The sequence below is a fragment of the Suricata suricatta genome, chromosome 10 (assembly GCF_006229205.1).
Source record: "Suricata suricatta isolate VVHF042 chromosome 10, meerkat_22Aug2017_6uvM2_HiC, whole genome shotgun sequence".
NCBI classification, from domain to species: Eukaryota; Metazoa; Chordata; class Mammalia; order Carnivora; family Herpestidae; genus Suricata; species Suricata suricatta.
The window spans coordinates 101,371,353-101,391,682 of record NC_043709.1 but is presented as its reverse complement, the minus strand read 5'-3'; the positions used below and the strand labels follow the sequence as shown (position 1 = coordinate 101,391,682).

General features: G+C 42.2%; 1 protein-coding gene across 1 annotated transcript in view; it reads right to left on the bottom strand.

The window, feature by feature from the left end:
• Positions 1 to 6,501: 6,501 nt before the first annotated feature.
• The window catches only part of LOC115305333 (maestro heat-like repeat-containing protein family member 1), a 75,169-nt gene continuing 61,340 nt past the window's right edge, over positions 6,502 to 20,330 (bottom strand). Inside the window, 5 exon segments of the mRNA XM_029955563.1 lie at positions 6,502 to 7,035; positions 13,173 to 13,238; positions 15,310 to 15,415; positions 17,116 to 17,238; positions 17,613 to 17,771. Coding sequence (XP_029811423.1) covers positions 6,692 to 7,035; positions 13,173 to 13,238; positions 15,310 to 15,415; positions 17,116 to 17,238; positions 17,613 to 17,771 — 798 coding nt within the window. The 3' untranslated portion in view covers positions 6,502 to 6,691.

Genomic DNA, 20,330 nt, shown 5'->3' with positions numbered 1-20,330 from the left:
GAACCAGACAGGGCAGAGATGCCTGCCAAAATGGTAGAGACACCTGCCAGGTGGACAGGGGTGCCTGTCTGGTGATCAGAACGAAACACAAGGCTCTCTCACTCTCTCTCTGGCCTACACCATCATCCTTTACGGGAACCTGGACCTGCAGGAGCTGGACTCTGGCACACTATCTCTCTTAAAAAAATTTTTAAAAAGTTAAAAAATTTTAACACAAAATGGATTTAAATGTAAAAATTTTAACACAAAATGGATTTAAAAGTATAAAGCTCTTAGAAGAAAACATAGGAGATGTGAATTTGGCAATTTCTTGGATAGGATATAAAAGTATAGGCAGCAAAAGTAAAAATCGATAAATTGGACAACAATAAAAATTAAACTTCTGCACATCAAAAGACACAATTAACAGAGTAAAAAGGCCATCTACAGAATAGGAGAAAATATTTGCAAACCTTGTATCTGTTAAGAGATATAGAATATGTATTTTACATTTAGAATATGTAAAGAACTTCTACAACTCAACAATAGCAACAACAAAACAGCCCAATTAAAAATGGACAAAAGGAGGGGTGCCTGGGTGGCTCAGTTAGTTGAGTGTCTGACTCTTGATTTCAGCTCAGGTCATAAAATCATGGCTTGTGGGATCAGGCCCGACATTGGGCCCCAAGATAATAGCCTGGAGCCTGCTTGGAATTCTCTCTCTCTCTCTCTCTCTCTCTCTCTCTCTCTCTCTCTCTCTCTATCTATCTCTCTCTCTCTCTTCCTGTCTTTCAAAATAAGTAAACTTTAAAAAAATAAATAAAATTTAAAATGGGAAAAAGGATCTGAATAAACACTTCTCCAAGGAAGGGATTTTAATGTCCAACAAGCACTTGAAAAGATGCTCAACATCACTCATCACAAAGGAAATGCAAACCAAAACTGCAGCGACATACCATGCCATACCCATTAGGATGGTTACTATAAAAACACACAGAAAATAACAAGAGTTAGTAAGGATGTGAAGAAATTGGAACTTTTGTGCACTGCTAGTGGGAATGTAAAATAGTGTAGCTACTACGGAAAACAGTAGAGCAGGTCCTCAAACAATTAAAAATAGAATTAGCATATGATATAGCAGTTCCATTTCTGTGTGTCTACCCAAAAGTAGTGAAAGCAGGGACTTGAACATTTATTTGTACACGTTTATAGTTACATTATTCACAATGTTCAAAAGGCTGAAGCCACCTGTGTCCATCAGGAATGAATAAACAAAATGTGGTATTTACATACAATGGGGTATTTTTCAGCCTTAAAATGAAAGGAAATTCTGACATCTGCTATGACATGGATGAACCTTGAGGACCTTATAGTCAGGGTTATCCATAGAAATAGATTCAATAGAATGTGCATAGCAAAAGATTTATTTTAAGGAATCGGCTCACAGAGTGGAGGCTTGGCAGGTCCAAAATCTGGTGAGGTAAACTAGCAGGCAGACTGGAGACTCAGGCAAGAGTTGCAGTTCAAGTATAAAGGCTGTCTGCTGGCAGAATCTCTTCTTGCTCTGGGAATCTCTTATTCTTTTAAGGCCTTCACCTGATTAAATGCAGCTGACCCACGTTATGGAGAATAATCTGCTTTACTCAAAGTCCACTGATTTAAATGTTAATCCCATCCCAAAACTACCTTCACAGAAACATCCAGAATAACGTTTGATCAAATATTTGGGAACCATGGCCCATCCAAGTTGACAAAAAAAAATTAGCCATCACATCATGATAAGTGAAATGAGCCAGTCACAGAAAGACAAATACTGTATGGTTCCACTTAAAGGAGGTACCTAGAATAGTCAAATTCATAGACAGAAAATAGAATGGAAGTTACCAGGGACTGAGCCAAGTGGGAAATTGGGAATTATTGTTTAATGGGTATATAATTTCAGTTCCATGAGAGGAAGAGAGTTCTGGACATTGGTTGCACAACAGTCCATGTACTTAACACTAAACCATACACTGAAAAATGGTTAATATGGTTAATCTTTATATTTTTTTTATTTATTTATTTTTTTTGGCCACACATTTTTTAAAGAGAGGAAAACAGCAGGGAATGACCTTCAAGAAATGGCCATTTGGGGGAAAGGAAGGTGAGAGATTGATTAATTAGAGGAATGGAAGGCAAATTAGGGCCATTACAGAGCGAAAAGAGAAAATGATTGAAAATATTGGATACAGCAAGGTCAAGGAGGACAATAACTAGAAAGAAATCCCCTGGCAACTTAATAAGGGAGAACCAGTACAGTAGTTTGAACAAAATCACCCTGCAAGGGTAAAGAAAAGTTTAAATGATGAGAAAGTTGGAGGAGCAGAAGTGCTACACCCATTCAAAGAGTCTGGAGGGGAGGAGAGAGACAAGGGGGAGATGTGTGCTGGAAGGCAGAAGAAGGGGGAAACCATGCAAAGGAAGACAGGGTGTGCTAATGTAAGGACCAAGTGAGAGGAGAACTCTTCCCTGTACCATTGACCAGCTTCCTCTGCCAAGTAACCTGATTTGGTCAAGATCTCCCCCAAATATAAGACTAAGGGCCCTACAAAATCTTGATACAGATGGGGCAGCTGGCTTAGTACAGAATGAGCAGCCAGAGAGTGGTAGCAAGAATTAGAGATCATGACAGGGTTGGGGGTATCCTGAGAAGTCCAAGTTTGAAGGAAATTGCAGTGAAAGTCAGAAAGTGAAAAACAATGTAAAGCTAGGCTGAAGGCCAGTGGGACAAATGCCAGTATACAAAGCTTGGAAAGTCTCAGTGCTTGGCTTCAGAAGCTAAGTCAGAGTAGTGTTTCTCCTTTAAAGTTTAGTTCTCCGACCAACTCTCACAAACCACACCTCTGTCACTGACACTCTTCCATTCAAAGGAGGCTACCTTATACCTGGTGTTAATTAGTTAGGGTTCTCCAGAGAAACAGAACCAATAGGGTGTGTGTGTGTGTGTGTAAAGAGAAAGATTGATTTAAGGATTGCCAATTGTGGAGGCCACCAAGTCCAATATATATATATATATATATTTGGGGTGGACCATTAGGCTGGAGACACAGGGAAGAGCTCATGTTCCAGTTCAAGTCCAAAGGTCATCTGCTGGTAGAATTCCTTCTAGCTCTCAGGAGGTCAGTTTTGTTTTCTTTTAAGTTTATTTATTGAGAGAGAGAATCCTAAGCAGGCTCCATGCTGTCAGGGCTTGATCTCACAAACCATAAGATCATGACCTGAACCAAAATCAAGAGCCAGATACTTAACCAACTGAGCCTCCAGGCGCCCCAGGATATCAGTTTTTTATTCTATTCAGGTCTTCAACTGATGGGATGAGACCAACCCACATTATAGAGGGCAGTTTGATTTACTTATTTGCAATTGCAATGTTAATCTTATCCAAAGGCATCCTCATAGAAACATCCAGAATAATGTTTAACCAAATATCTGTGCGCTATGGTTCAATATTATGTTGACACATAAAATTAATCATCATACCCAGGTAATAGTTATAGCCATTAAACACTTATTTATATACAAAGTATACAGCCATCTCCTTTCAGTCCATAACACCCACAAAATAATTTTAATATTCTCATTTTTATTTTTTATTAAAAAAATTTTAATGTTTTATTTATTTTTGAGACAGAGAGAGACAGAACATGAGCAGGGGAGGGACAGAGAGAGAGGGAGACACAGAATCGAAAGCAGGCTCCAGGCTCTGAGCTGTCAGCACAGAGCCCAATGCAGGGCTCAAACCCACGAACGTGAGATCATGACCTGAGCCGAAGCCGGGGGCTCAACCGACTGAGCCACCCAGGCACCACTAATATTCTCATTTTTAAACATGAGGAAAACAGTATTCAAAAGATTTTACCTAAAAAGTTCATAAAATTCAGAAGCAATCAAAACCATTCTCATCATGGCTAACTTCAAAGAAGTTAATCAGTTTGACCAGAGTGGTAACTAGTTCTTTGGTCTTTCTACATCTTTCAAACTTCTCAGAACCAGGTTCCAGTAGCCTAACTGGCCTGACCTTTGACCAAAAAAAAAGATCATTGCCCTCTTATTTTGTGCCTGGCAGACTGCTAAGCACTTCATATTCACTACCTCTTTAATCCCTACAGCAATGTTGAAAGATTAAGTAAATCCATCAAGATTGGGTTTTGCCTGTGACAGAAAACTCAAATAACATTGGGTAAGACAGCTAACATTTTACCTCTAAGCCTCCCAACCATCCCAGGAAAATGTCTGAAGGTATCCAAACTGGTAAACAGCTCTACCATCACAACTGGCCTAGGTTCTTTCTATCCTTGTGTTCTGCTGTTCTCCCAGATTTTAATATCGTCCCCCAAAACCCGAGACCACCAGGGAGACCGAGTCACGCATGCAAAAGCAAAGGGCGGTTTTATTACGGGCTTAGGCTGGCCAAGCCTAAGCTTGGGGTCACAGACTTTACTGGCACACTGGATCCGTGCTGAGAGCCCTGAACAAGGCGGGGCAGGGCTTTTACAAGTTTTAGGAAGGGGGAGTTACAGGAAATTGTGACACAGGTAAAGGGGTCCAATCATTATTATACGATATTATTGACAGCGGGTTTAACCATTCATTGATACTTTTAGTGGGAGCCAATCACAACATTTAGAGTATTGACCAATCACAGAGTGGACCCAGGACCCTCAGTAGGGCATGACTAGCCTCAAGCAATAGGAGCAATAGGTGGTTACCTATAGCCTCTATCTTTAGGCCGGCCCTTAGAAATGTTAAAGGTGTTAGCTGGCCTTTCCGGAGTGGGTGTTACAAGGGTGGTCCCTCCTTCCTTGGTCAACAGTGTGCCCTTCTATTGTCTAATGATTCTGAAAAGCCAAATTCAGACCTGCATCCTTACACTGCCATCTTCAATAGATCACTTCCTCCTGATGATCTGAGATAGTTGTTTAGCTCCAACCATCATGTCTACATTCGAGTCACCAGGGAGACATGACAAAGATGGATGTGCCCCTGCCCTTAAAGAACAAGTCTTGGAGGTCACATATGCTACTTTCCCTTCCACCCACCTGGGTGGGTCAGATCTGGCTGCAAGGGAAGGTGGGAAACACGTTCCTTTTTCTAGGCAACCAAACACACAGTTAAAAACAAAAAAAGAAGGAAAGAAATAATACCGGGGGACCCACAGGCGGTATTATCAAGGCCGTTTCTAGATGAGACATCAGACACACAGCAGTGAAGCACAGAGCTCTGAAGTAGTATAATGTTATGTGGGAGAGGGAGAAAATTTCAAGTATGAGTTTTAGAATGATTTTTAAGTTGTATTTTTTTAATTCATTTATTTTGAGAGAGAGAGAGAGGGAGGGAGGGAGCATGGGCACAGGAGCAGGGGAGGGGCAGAGACACAGAGGGATAGAGAGAATCCCAAGCAGAATCCACACTGTCAGCACATAGCCTAATGTGGGGCTCGGACCCATGAAACTGTGAGATCATGACCTGAGCCCAAATCAAAGGCCAGACACTTAATGACTGAGCCACTCAGGCTACCCAAGTTTTTTTTCTTTTAAGTAATCTCTTCACCCAACCCCAAGATCAAGAGTTGCATGCTCTTCCTATAATACCCAAGATTTCTTTATCGTCTCCCAAAACCAGAAACCGCCAGGGAGACCGAGTCACACATGCAAAAGCAAAGGGCTTTATTACAGGTTTAGGCTCGCCGGGGCCTAAACTCGGGCTCACAGACTTTACCGGTGTGGTGGATCCAAGCTGAGAGCCCCGGACAAAGGTGGGGTAGGGCTTTTATGAGTTTGGGAAGGGTGAGTTACAGGAAATTGTGATATAGGTACAGTGATCCAAATATTATTACACAATATTATTGACAGCAGGTTTATCCAATTACAACATTTAGAGTGTTAACCAATCAGAGTAGACCCAGGACCCTCACATAGGGTGTAACTAGCCTTAGCTTCTATTTCCAGGCCTGCCCTTAGGAATGTTAAGGGTATTACAAGGGTGGTCCCTCCTGCCTTGGGCAATGTGTGCCCTTCTATTGTCTCAAACCTGCATCCTTACATTCCAACTGAGCCATCCAGGCACCCCTAGAGTGATTTTTAAAAACAAATTAGAATGGACTCAAAGTTATCCCAACAAGAGTGTCACTCCATCGCAATCTGATGTGCTTTTTTAAGAGAGAGAGATGGGGTGGCACTATTGCCACTCCACTGTTTACGCCCACAGCCCATGTTTTTCTGTTCCAACCTGAAATCTACATGTGCCCATGTAAGTGTGTCAGGCCTGGGAATTTCATCCAAGGTGTGTAGAGGTAGGGGGAAAAAGATCAGAAACTAGGGGGCGTGCTGTTCCGCCACCCTACTCCTTACTCTTGGAATTTTACCTGAAGGTTGAAGGAGATACTTCCAGAGCTGTCCCTGTCACTCAGGTTTATCCCCAATCCCCCCAAACTAGGATGAAAGTCATTTTGTCTTAGAATGAGAAAATAAGTTTTATTGACAAATATATATGCTGATAGCCAACAGTCCCCTAGGGAGAGACACATACTATGCCTTCTAAGATCAAAACCACCTCCTTGGGTTTAATCCCAAGTAGCCCATCCAGTTGGACAAAGGTTGGAGACTGAATCAAAGTATTGATATCTGGACAAACAAATGGAAAAGGCTTCAGTCTCAGAGCAATTAGGTGCAACTTATTTGGGGGCAAGCCCAGCTTTTGTAGGTGGACTTTCAGACGTTGGGACCTGTGACCTCATTGATTTGCGGTTGCGCAAGGAATTTAAAGGGCCTTGAAGCCAATTCCAGATATTCCTTTTCTCATTGTCATCATCGTCTCTTTCCTGTTTGACAGTCGTAAACAGTCGCTTCTTTCTTTCTGAGGCTTTCATGCCAGTGACTTTGAAGATGTTATTGCTCAGCTGGCTTATCTTGGAAGTAGAGGCAAACCCAGGGCTAACATATTCATCAAGGTTTTTCAGGGTAGTAATGACCAAAGACTGGATAGATTCCACAGGATCATTCCTCAGACTTTCAATAGCTGGAACCAGAAAGATCAACTCAGACTCTCAATCTCTAAGGACTGCCTACCCAAACCCCATTATTTCCCACCCCATATGCCAGATTATTATTCTATAACTTCATTTAGAATAATTTTTGTCACTGTAAAAGTAATACTTCTTTTACTGTAGAAAAATGTCTAAATGTAAATCATTTTTTAAAGGAAAGAAAGAAAAATTACTCCCCCCATCCAGAGATAACACTTAATATTTTCATACCTGTCCTTGCAGTATATTTTTTTAAGTAATCTCTGTGCCCAACATGGGGCTCAAACTCATGACCCCGAGATCAAGAGTACACACTGTGCTGACTAAGCCAGCCAGTCATGCCTGCAGTATTTTTTTTAATATCGAATATGAACACTTCTTTTTACAAAAATAAGATTTACATTTTTTCCATAAAATATTCTTCTATATGTCATAATACACAATCACATGATTCTATCATAATTTCTTTGATGAACTCTCTATTAGTGAATAATTGGATCATTTGCAATTTTTCACTGTTATAAACAAGAACTATTAATTCTTTCAACAGCTATTCTTGAGTGCTTACTATCCCTAGCCAGTATGCTAGGTGCTGGGGATACAGTGGTGAACAAGAAAGATTCCCCATCCTTAAGAACGTAACATTCTAGTGGAGGAAAGACAAAACAAACAAGCAAACATAAATGAAGTATGAAGAAGGAAAATTTAACAGAGCAGTGAATAACTGGGAAGGCCAGTCAGGGAATGTCTCTGAGAAGGCAACATTTGAGCTAAGACGTAAGAAGCCACATGAAGAGAAAGAGCAAAAGCACTCCTGAAGGTCAAGGTCAAGAGGAGGGCTTCTATTCACAATGTAGAAAGTAGCCAGTGTGGCTGCACCTTCAACTGAGGGGTGCAGTGCTATAGGCTAAGGGTGGAGAGATAGTCAGAAGCCAGATTGGTCAGGGCCTTGTGGCCAAAGGTAGGGCACCAGACTTTGATCAGCAATAGAAAGCCACTGAAGGGTTTTAAGCAAGGGCTGACATGATTCGATGTACATGTTTCAGAGAGAATCTGGCTTCTGTGTAGAGAAGTGTAGAGAAGAGGCAGGGGTAGGGGGTGTTAAAATGGTCCAGTTAGGGAATGGTATGCAGGGGGGCTTCGATCCAGGTGGGAACAGAGGGATGGAGACTGGAACTTACTTAGCATGCAAAGAATAAAGAGAACAGGATGAGTCTAGCCTCAAAAGGGCCTTCAAGCCCATCAAAGTCTACAGCTTCATGGTGATCTCATTTGTACTTAGTACATGAGGAAGATCTGGGCTCAGGCTATGCAGTAAATCCGTAAATCCTGTGAAGAACCATCTCTTGATCACAAGGTTTGTTAGGCGCTAGACATGGGTGTAACAAAATGTCGTCAGAAGCCAGGGTTAGAGCCCTAAAGGGACAGATGCTGCTGCCTGGTCACTGGAGGGCAGGAGAAGGCCTGGCTACTCTTGGCAGCAGCTAACAAACTCATTCTTCCTTGACCAGAGCTCTGAGTGCCCCCACCTCGATCCCGAAGCCAACACAAGGGTTTGGTGGGACATGTCTGTGCCCAGCAGAACACAGGGCTGTACACGCATTTATATCTGCTACTTCAACAGTGTTTAAGATCAGCACCATTATCCTCATGATACAGATGAAGAAACTGAGGCCCAGAGACAGTAACTCACCCAAGTTCACATGACTCATTATCGAGAGAGCCAGTATTTGAAACTGGGCTGGCTGACATTGGATGCCATGTTTTTCATTACATACTGACTTGGAAGAAAGGACCCTTAAAAGGCATTTACTTAAAAAAAAAAAAAAGTCATTTACTTCACACTTTTTACTCTCTAGATAAAGAGCTATGAATAAGCCAGAAAGGATACAAAAGCTTGTCTATATGCAGTTGTCTGCTAGGCATTTCCTCTGAAGGATGAGCCACCATCCCTTTAAAAGCAGCATACCCAGAGTATTAGCTTGAAGTAGGTCCCAGGAAGGTAAGTGGGCCCCAAGCAGAAGGCAGGGCCCTGAGGACAAGCATGTGCGGCACTGGAGCCATGACAGCAGCAAAGCTGTGGCGCTGGTGTCAGGCCGCTCTGACACACACACCCAGTCTTGTATACACAAGGACCGGCACACCAGCAGGGATGTAAAAGCCGACATTCTCTCCATCTTGTCTCTGTATCAAAGGAAGCAAAGCATGGCATGGAAGACAGTGACGAACAAAGAGTTCAAACATCATTTCCATTCGGCACTGGAATGAATCACACGGGCACCGCTTATCACAAGCACCCTGAACCCTTCCCAGCCCCCTTAGAGGAGCTGAGAAATGTGTTTGTGAAGTATCCCTACCACCCACAGCAAAGTCATAAATCCCTCCCATGGCCGAAAAGGCCTGCAGAGTTCTGGCCCCACTGCTATTCTCTGAGCTCATCTCCTGTTCTTCCTTTTGCTCACTCCACGCCAACGTGCTGACTTCTTGTTCTTCCTGAAACATGCCGGGTGCTCTCCCCTCAGCTGCTCCGACGGTCCATTCCCTCACTTCCCACAGGTCTCCGCTCCAGTGCCCCTTCTCGGTGCCCTGCTCTCTGGCTCTGCCTCACTCTCTCCAGAGTGCCTATCTAACACGTGTGTACTCGGTTAGGGCCCCTCTCCACCCCTGCTGGAAGGGGCGCTGCACCCTGGCGGGACATCAGTTTTGTTCACTACAGTATTCCAGGGCTTAGAAGAGTACTTGGTATACAGCAGGTTTTTATTATTAAGAAACTAATTTAATTGAGAGCAAGGGCCGAAGTACCTCCCATAGCAAACATAGGTGTGTTCAGCTATTTTAGGGACTGGAGGATTTTGTGGGGGAGGTAAAATTTCTCTTCTGATATACATTGAGAATATCAGCTCTTCTTCCTCCACACCCCAATTCCTGTTCCCTCTTTTTCAGGACTCTGGTGAAATTAAAGGACAATGGAGTGAACATGCATTAGTGCAAAGGTCCCTGAGTTGGGGGCACCTGGGTGACTCAGTCGGTTAAACGTCTGACTTCGCTCAGGTCATCATCTCACAGCTTGTGGGATTGAGCATCGGGCTCCGTGCTGAGAGTATGAGCCTGCTTCAGATTCTTACTCTCCCTCTCTCTATACCCCTCCATTTTCCTCTCTCTCTCTCAAAATAAATAAATAAACTTTTAAAAAAAAGTTCCCTGAATTGGAAATTCTAGCTCTGGCTTTCCCGAGAATTCACTTCTGTGATCTTGGACAAATGACTCGGCCTCTGAAATTAGGAGGGTTAGAGATTAGGACTAGGAAATGCTTCTCTGAAGTACCCCTAACTTCAGAGGCAGAAGAGAATAAATGGGGAGCCTCAAGGGTCTGAGTGAGTTACCTCAAGTCTCATATTCTACAAATCCTTAGAACCTCTTTTATCTTAAAAAGTCATGCATAACTTGCATTCTACTCCAAAACTGTCCATTGTTAAAACAGTATCATTTAAAATATATACTAAAATATTTATAGATGAATAATATGAAGTCTGAGATTTGGCTCAGAATAAGCTGGCAGAGAGAGAAACAGGAAACAAAGTAACCATGAGTTGATACTTGTTGAAGCTGGGGGGCAGGTAGGGGGAGTATTATTTTTTTTAATTATTTTTAAATGTTTATCTATTTTTGAGAAAGTGAGTGGGGAAAGAGCAGAGAGAGGGGGACAGAGGATCTAAAGCCGGCTCCATGCAGAATTCAAACTCACACACTGTAAGATTATGACCTGAGCCAAAGTCAGATGGTTAGCCAACTGAGCCACTCAGGTGCCCCTATTTGCTAGGCTTTTAAAGGATCCTAGAAACTACTTGCTCAACATCACTCAGCATCAGGGAAATACAAATCAAAACCACACCCATCAGAATGGTTAAAATCAACAAGTCAGTCAACAATAGATGCTGGCGAAGGTGTGGAGAAAGAGGATCTCTTTTGCACTGCTGGTGGGAATGCAACTGATGCAGCCACTCTGGAAAACAGTATGGAGGTTCCTCAAAAAATTAAAAACAGAACTACCCTATGACACAGCAATAGCACATTAGGTATTTATCCAAGGGATACAGGCATGCTGTTTCAAAGGGACACATGCACCCCAATGTTTATAGCAGCACTATCAACAATAGCTTAAGTATGGAAAGAGTCCAAATGTCCATCAACGGATGAATGGATAAAGAAGATGTGGTATACATATACAAGGGAGTATTACTCAGCAATCAAAAAGAATGAAATCTTGCCATTTGCAACTACGTGGATGGAACTAGAGGTATCATGCTAAGCGAAATTAGTCTGAGAAAGACAAATATCTTATGACTTCACTCATATGAGGACTTGAAGATACAAAACAGATGAACATAAGGGAAAGGAAGCAAAAATAATATAAAAACAGGGAGGGGGATGAAAACATAAGAGATTCCTAACTATGGAGAACAAACAGGAGGTTACTGGAGAAGTTGTGGGAAGGGGGAATGGGCTAATTTGATAAGTGAAATTGAGGAATCTACTCTTGAAATCATTGTTGCACTATATGCTAACTTGGATGTAAATTTAAAAAATAAATTTTTAAAAAGTGCTAAAAACTAAAAGAAAGATATTAAATCAGCCAGAGAAAAGGGATATATTAACCAGCAAAGAAACAAAAATTAATGACACCAGGCATCTTTCAGCAACAAAGAAAGCCAGAAGACAGCACTATATCTTTAAAGTGCTGAGAAACAAACTATTGGTCTAGAATTGTGTCACTAGTAGGGGCACCTGGCTGGCTAAATCAGGGGAGCACACAACTCTTGATCTCGGGGTTGTGGGTTCGAGTCTCACATTGGATATAGAATTTACTTTTAAAAAATAAAATTGCTAATTAAAAAAAATTGTGTCACTAGTAAAACTACCTTGCAGGAATGAGGGTAAGAAAAAGTCATTATGAACAAGCAAAATCCAAGAGAGCATAACACCAAGATACCAGCACTAAAGAAACTTCTAAAAAGTATACTTCAGGTTGAAGGAAAATGAAGGATGGTCAGAGATACAGAAAGGAATGGAGAGCATGTAACTCTGCAGTAAACCCCCACAGTAAATTCCCACGTTTGTGTAATGTAACAATAAGAGTCATAGTATCTAAATTCTGGAGTATAAAAAAATAACTAAAATATTCACTAGCAAAAACCTGTAAATTGGGAGGAGTGGTAATTGGAACTCACAGGAGGGAAGGTTAAAATGTTTTATTCTAAACCCTCTGAAGCTCAATGTGCATGATAATTTGGTTAAATCCAATACTCTCTGGTATCCAGCCTGGAGAAACTGTTACACTTATATACAAAGGGACATATATAAGAATGTTCATGGTAGCATTGTTTGCATAGCAAAAAATTGGAAATGATGCAAGTAACAATTTACCAAGGGTTATAAGAGTGCAGTAGATCTGTATGACTAACATATTAAATGGGAAAGAAGTAAGCTGCAGAAACTTTATATATGTAAATATAGCAGAAAGTTTTATATATATATATATAACATATATCCTATATCACATTATATATCATGTGTTATATAACATATATAGTCTATGTGTACATAGCAAAAGAATACAGGACTGCGTAACAAATGGGAAAAAGGAAGAGGAGTCAGACTTGAGGGTGAATAGAACTTTACCCCCCGAAAAAGAACTTTACCCTTATCAATAATGTTCCTGGTTTTTTTGCAAACAAACTATATTCATGCATTTCTTCTGTAAACATAAATTAATTTCAAAATATTTTACTGCAGTAAAAAAGAACACAAAATTGCGAGTTCTTTAGGGGATGGGGGTGTCTCCCTTAAATACCACTGTAGCATCAGCGCCTGACAGCACGTGATAGATGTTGAGGGACTAGAACATTTTTGGTTAGCAGTGTTTTTCTTTAAGCAGCACAACAACGGATAACTTGTTTTCTTTCTCCTACTTCTCCCAATTTTTCTCCTTATCTATATAACATTTATAATGGTAATACTTTATTTAAAATAACAAAACATGTCCTTAAGGGAACCCCCCCCCCCCCCCGCCCCGTTTCTGTCTTGCCCCAGCCTTGTGTACCCGGAACCCCGGTACAAGGCCCAGACTCACCATTCTGTAACAGCTCCAAATCATCCTTAAGTATTCGTTTCATGTTTATCCTCTTAATTGTTAATCCTAAAGATAAGACAGATGTAAAGTCCTTCCAGAATTCACGGACCTTTGGGCCACCCTTTCCCCCTCTGTGGTGAATCACCAAGGAAGCATGTAAACCAGTTCCAGCAAGAAATATTTCTCCAAGATGCCTTGTGGCCCACGTGTCAGTGTTACAGGGAAAGAGCAACGCTCAGAGGAGCTGTGACCCAGGAAAATGTCATTGGCAGATGACAAGGAGGGCATCAACCCAGGATGTCAAACTCCATGGGGTTCCCACACCAATAGGACAATGAACAAAGGGCATGAGGCAATTAATTTGCAAAAATAAAATGTCAGTAAACATAGGAAAAATATTTAATCTCACTACTGATTTAAAAAAATATTAATCAGAACAATAGCAAGCTACCCTTTTCACCTATCCAATTGGTAATGATGGTTAAAGTCCTACCCAGGGTTGGCCAATATCTGCAACATGTATACATACATGCAGTCCTGGTAACAATGGGAAATGCTTGCGACTCTTTAGAAGGCAGTAAACTGCACCAAAACCTGAGAGACTATTGAATACTGAAAACGAACAAAGGGTTGAAGGGGGAGGGGGAGGGGGAAGGGGGGTGATGGTCACGGAGGAGGGCACTTGTGGGGAAGAGCACTGGGTGTTATATGGAAACCAATTTGACAATAAACTATTTCAATAAATAAATAAAGGATAAAATAAAATGGCTCTCTGTGTGTGTATGTGTGTGTAATGTAATCTTAGGGAAAATTTCTAGAATGTTAGCAATGGTTAAATCCAAATGGTAGAACTTCTGGAATTATTTAGTTTCTTCTTTTTTGACAACTGAAATTTATAAGTTTTCTTTTTTTTTAATAGTTTATTTTCAAATTGGTTTCCATAATACACCCAGTGCTTCCATAATACACCCCACAAGTGCCCCCCACCATGACCATCACCCCCTTTCCTCCCTCCCCCTCCCCCTTCAGTCCATGGTTCGTTTTCAGTATTCAATACTCTTTCATGATCTGTGTCCCTCACTCTCCCCAGCTCTCTTTCCCCCTTCCTCTCCCTATGGTCCTCTGTTAGGTTTGTCCTGTTAGACCTATGAATGCAAACATATGGTATCTGTCCTTCTCCGCCTGACATTTCGCTTAGCATGACACCCTTGAGGTCCATCCACTTTCTTACAAATTTCAAGATTTCATTCTTTCTCATTGCCATGTAACACTCCATTGTGTGTGTGTGTGTGTGTGTGTGTATACACACACACACATACATATACCATATCTTCTTGATCCACTCATCAGGTGATGGACATTTGGGCTCTTTCCATGATTTGGTTATTGTTGAAAGTGCTGCTATGAACATTGGGGCACATGTGTTTTTATGATGCATCAGCCCTTCTGTATCCTTTGGGTAAATCCCTAGCAGTGCTATTGCTGGGTCATAGGGGAGTTCTATCGATAGTTTTTTGAGGAGCCTCCACACTGTTTTCCAGAGCGGCTGCACCAGCTTACATTCCCACCAACAGTGTAGGAGGGTGCCTGTCTCTCCACACCCTCGCCAGCATCTACACATGAACACACACTGTACTACTATTATAGTTTGAAACAAAATATTTTTGAAAATATATGGCGTTCCAGTGGAAGCAATAGTTGTTTTCTTTTCAAACGTTTATGGTTCTTTTCCTCCTCCAGCCTTTCTAAAATGGATTTCTTTTCATGTTTACTTATTTATTTTGAGAGAGAGAGAGAGAGCCAGTGAGCTGTGGAGGGCCAGAGAGAGAGGGAGACAGAGAATCCCAAGCAGGTTCTGTGCTGTCAGTGCAAAGCCAACTTGGGGCTCCATCTCACAAAGAGTGACATCAGGACCTGAGCCGAAATCAAAAGTCGAATGCTTACCACCTGAGCCACCCAGGTGCTGCTCTAACATGGACTTTGAACATAAATCACAGGACAGCCTCTCTAATCAGGTCAGAGCTAGGAAAGGAAGCAACCTGTTTCAGGGTACCATGGTTCTGACTTAGCCCTTGTGGAAGGTCAAGGAGGTCCACCTTGCTGAAGAGGGAAGAGCCGCCAGAAGGAAGCATCTTACCTATGAAGTTGATGGCAGCTGCCCGTAGGAAGGACTGAGGGCTCGTCAGAAAGCCGAAGCTCTGGGACAGAAACTCCCCCACAAGCTGTAGATTGTTTGTGCCCACCTGCAGAGCCAAAGAGGAGTGATGCTGACCAGGAGCTGGGGGTGGGAGGCCCTGGGAGCACTGCTAGAGGCCCCCTCACCCTGTCCACAAGCAGCACTGTTCTGTCCAACTTCAACCTGGAACCTCAGAGATTATCCCCCCCCACCCCCACCCCCCCGCCCCCAAAACAGGGCGGACTTAGTAGCAAGTTCATAGAGAGGATTTTTCTCTTTCATACTACCATAAGGGGAAACACAACTGGTGTGGAGCCAGGAGACCCAGGGCTGAATACTGATTCTGACATTGCCTTCAGTTTTCTTTCTTTTTTTTTTTTTTTTTTTTAGATATAATTTATGTCGAGTTGGCTAACATACAGTGTATATACACAGTGTGCTCTTGGCTTTGGGGGTAGATTCCTGTGGTTCATCACTTACGTACAACACACAGTGCTTATCCCAACAAGTGACCTCCTCAATGCCCATCACCCATTTTCCCCTCTTCCCCATCCCCCATCAACCCTCAGTTTGCCTCTATGGTTTGCCTCCAAACCATAACTATTTTCCCCCTTCCCTTCTCCCTTGGTCTTCTGTTAAGTTTCTCAAGTTCCACATATGAGTGAAAACATATGATATCTGTCTTCCACTGACTGACTCATTTCACTTAGCATAATACCCTCCAGTTCCATCCATGTTGCTGCAAATGGCAGGGTTTTATTCTTTCTCATTGCCATGTAATAATCCATTATATGTATAAACCACATCTTCTTTACCCATTCGTCGGTTGATGGACATTTAGGCTCTTCCCATAGTTTGGCTATTGTTGAAAGTACTGCTATAAACATTGGGGTACATGTCCCCCTATGCATGAGCACTCCTGTATCCTTCAGATCAATTCCTAGTAGTGCTATTGCTGGATAGTAGGGTGGTTCTATTTTTAATTTTTTTAGGAACCTCCACACTGTTTTCCAGAGTGGCTGCAACATCACTCATGATCAGGGAAATACAAATCAAAACCACATTGAGAGACCACCTCACACCAGTTGGAGTGACTAAAATCAAAAACTCAGGAAACAACAGATGCTAGTGAGGATGTAGAGAAATGGAAACTCTCTTGCACTGTTGGTGGGAATGCAAACTGGCTTCAGTTTTCTGATCTTCAACAGTGGATATGAGACCTGCCCATCCCTCACAGAATTCCAAGGCTCCAATGGGATAATGGATATAAAAGTACTTTGTAAACTATAAAATATGTAAGGCAATAAACACCCAAATCCATATATTAAAATTACTAATGTTAGTTCCCAATCTACTTGCTTAGCCCTTAAATATTTATTTTTCAACAAGGATTCCTGACCTTGACCCTGTTTGTAGGAACCACAGACCCTAACATCATGACTACTGACCTAAAGCCCTGATGACTCCTGCCTGCACCTCTTCCTAACAACTGTAACCAGAAAACCTCTGCCCCATTGATGTCTACTACCCTCATATGACCTCCCTAGCCTCTGAAAGCAGAGACTGGGATGCTAAGATAATCAAATATGAAGAACCAGGGACCAGCATCCCAAATGCGTGTTCTCAGATTTTCCTGACGGAAAGAATGAGAATCAAGGAAAGGAAAGAATGTATCTTCTGTCAGCTCTTCTCTCCTTAGCCTCTTAGCCTACCTTTGGGTTCCTGACATGAGTACTGTGTCCTGGCTTCTCGGAGACTCTCACTCACCAGATATTTGCACGTTTCTTCTAACACCTGGATATGATCGCTGAGGGTGGTATGGCGGAATGTCTCTGTGAGTGATGACCAGCCAATCACCTTAGTCCACTGAGTCAGGGCCCCTCCACAGGCCTATGGGATGGTGAGAAGGGGATCCCCAAAGCCTTATTCCTATGGCTCTGCAGAGCCAGTGCAGGAGGCTAAGTGGAAGACCATGAAGGTAGCCCCCCTAGGGGTTGAGGGTTTGGAGTTGGAATCAGGTAAAATGTGGGACCTTGTTCATGGCACAGGACATAAATAGCTTCAGGGAGCAGAACTATATCAGGATAAGATCAATGGCATCCAAAAGCGAGGGTAAAAGTGCTCAGAGCCAGCCCCAAGGGTGACACCAAAGAGGTGGATAGGAAATGTACAGCCAAGGTGGAGCTCATGAAAAAGAGTCAAAGGGAAGGGGTCTGCTCCAGCAGGAAAAGGGGTGAACCTGGCAGGACAGAGGTTACCAGTACCTTGACCACCTCGATGTTATTATCCTGAATGCTAGGCAGCAGCGGGACTAGAAAAGTGTAGATCTCTCTTCGGGTGGTGGCTCCCGGCTTGAATTTGTCAACTCGATGCAGCATGTGGCCCAGGGCAGAGGTGGCCGAGATCTTCACTAGGTCCCTCTCCTGCCATGAAGAGCAAAGTGGAGATGGGGTGGCTGTGGTTTCCCTCTGGCCCTGCCTGGCCTGGCTTCCTACTCCCACATCTCATTTCTATGTCCAAAGTACACTGATGGCACTGTGTTTACATCATGTAAAGGCAACACGGTTTGTGTATCTGAGTAATTCTCTTTAGAGCCCAGAGCTAGTAAGTCCCTCTGTTTAAGGCACAGGGTTAGAGAAGCCAAGTTCATAGTTTCAACTCTGCCCTGGGCCATATCGACAGCTTGTAATTTAATTCTCTTCCAACGATTTAGCTAAGGATTTGGCTAAAATTTGAGCCAAATTTTTAAAAATACATGTAGCTATCCTAGTTAGGCTGTGAATAAAATTGTTTAAATCACTATTAGCTTGCATTAGTCAACAGCGATCATAAACAGCTAAACTGTACACTTTCAAGAGTATATTCTATATTAATTGAACAAACACTTATTGGGTAGCTGTCATGAGCTAGCCGTAGTGCCAAATAACAGAGACATGGCAGGACAAGACAGTCCCTGAACTTGTAGGATTGGGAAAGCAGACATTTTAACAAATTAGATGTACATGTTAGTATCTTTTGCACAGTGAACATAATAGCCAAACAGATGATTCAGTGTCAGTACTTTAACTAAAAAGTATCATAGTCCGTTTGGCTCAAGATCAGTGATTGAGTACTGCTTCAGTTATCTCTTCCTGTTATCTTAGTTAACCTTCAGTTATCCCAAATCCCTGAAAGAAATAGTAGAGATATGTCTTTTTAAATCCATAGTGGTTCTGAAATAGTAGATGGTATCCCTCCGACAGAGGACAAAATATCCTTGAAAGACACGCAGCAGACAGGATTGGAATTACAGTTGAAACCACAGCCCGGAGTGTGGGCAATCGCAGACTGCTGGAGGAGATGGGCGTGCTCTGGGAGTGCTCTCCAAGCTTAACAACTGTGAATATTGGGAGCAGAAGGGGACGCTGGGCAACTGACAATGTGGTCCTTTGGAGTGCTGTGGTTCAGGTATACTGTCCCATTTCTCCTGCCACCCTGCTCTCCCAATATCCTCCTTACTACATAGCAAGCAGCAGGGGGACATATCACCCCCCAGAGCAGGGAGGGCACTGTCTAGACCAGAGAGATAGGATGTGCCCTGCGTGTCTGGTAACACCCAGGAAGAACAGGAAATCTCACAGTCAAAAGATTGGCTATTGGTGCATCCTACTGTCCACATATCCCTGGAAACCTCCCCACAGTTATAGAAGTCAGGCTGCAGTAATAGGAATTACTGTCAGAGAAGCTGGCCAAGAGTTGGTAGTGTAAACTTTCCAGCACTCACCACGAAGACTCACCAAATGTTCAGGAAAACCAGCACCGCAGGAGAAACAAACAAAAACCTGCACCATCCAAGGACACAATAATACCCTCCAAACAAAACCTTAGAGAAAGTATAATTGAATCATCTGGAAGATTTTGTAAAGTAAAAAAAAAAAAAAAAAACCATATTGAGGATATTTTTTTTAAAGTGCTTGGAAATCCAAACTTTGATATTATAAATAAATAAGTAAATAAATACAGACAAAAGTAAGGCGGTGTCCCTATAGAATAATGTAATAGCTATTCAGATATCACACCATCAACTAAAAGAGAAAAATAAAGGGGACGTGCTTCATTAAAAAAATATTAAATAAAAATTCAATAGGTGAGTTGAATAGCAGAATAACCACAGTTAAAGTGTGAACTAGTAAGAGGAGAATCAGCCCAGAAATTCTTTCAAGATGGACAAAGAGACGAGAAATATGAAAGAAAAATTAAGAAACATGGAGAATAAATCTAAAGAAATTCCAAAGGACAGAACAAAAAGAAGAGAGAAAAGAGGATATAGCAACAAAATACTAGAAGAAAATTTTACAAATGATAAAACAACTGAGTTTTGCCTAAGTTCCTCCGGCTAGGTGAATGGTAAAAGCAGCACCAAGAACCCAGATCCTCTGACCCGAGGGTCAGTGTTCTTTTCATCCTGGTAGGTCATCATTGTCTAGATAATGCTTTTACCATTTACTATTCACTAAGAATAGTGTGTTTGCTATTTCTTGATTAGACCAAAAATCTCAACTTTCCATTCTAACAATATCGGAGAAAAGATAACCTGACAACTTTTCCACTATAAATGCCTTTAAATTCTAGATAAAAAATACACCCCCAAATTTTTACTGTATAGCTAAGCTTTAAGAAAGTAAAAGAAATCCCCGGAGGCCAAAGATAAAGAGGTTCCTGATGCTCCAGCTACTGTGGGAGCAGGAGGATGCCGCTGGCCTCAAGAGCTGAGGGGCACACCCTGTCTCCCTAGCCTGCCCACGGGGAAACCAGAAAGTGGGAAGCAAGCACCATGGGCAGACAGCTCCAAGAGAAGCCCTCTACTTAATGCATGCAGTTTCTTTTTCTTCTCTCTATTCTCTCATGTCACAGTTCCAAAACAAGATCCTATGGGAGTCTATAGGAGCCAAAACTCTAAGGGAGGGGAAGATTATTCTCCATCTAAAGGAGCTGAGACCCCA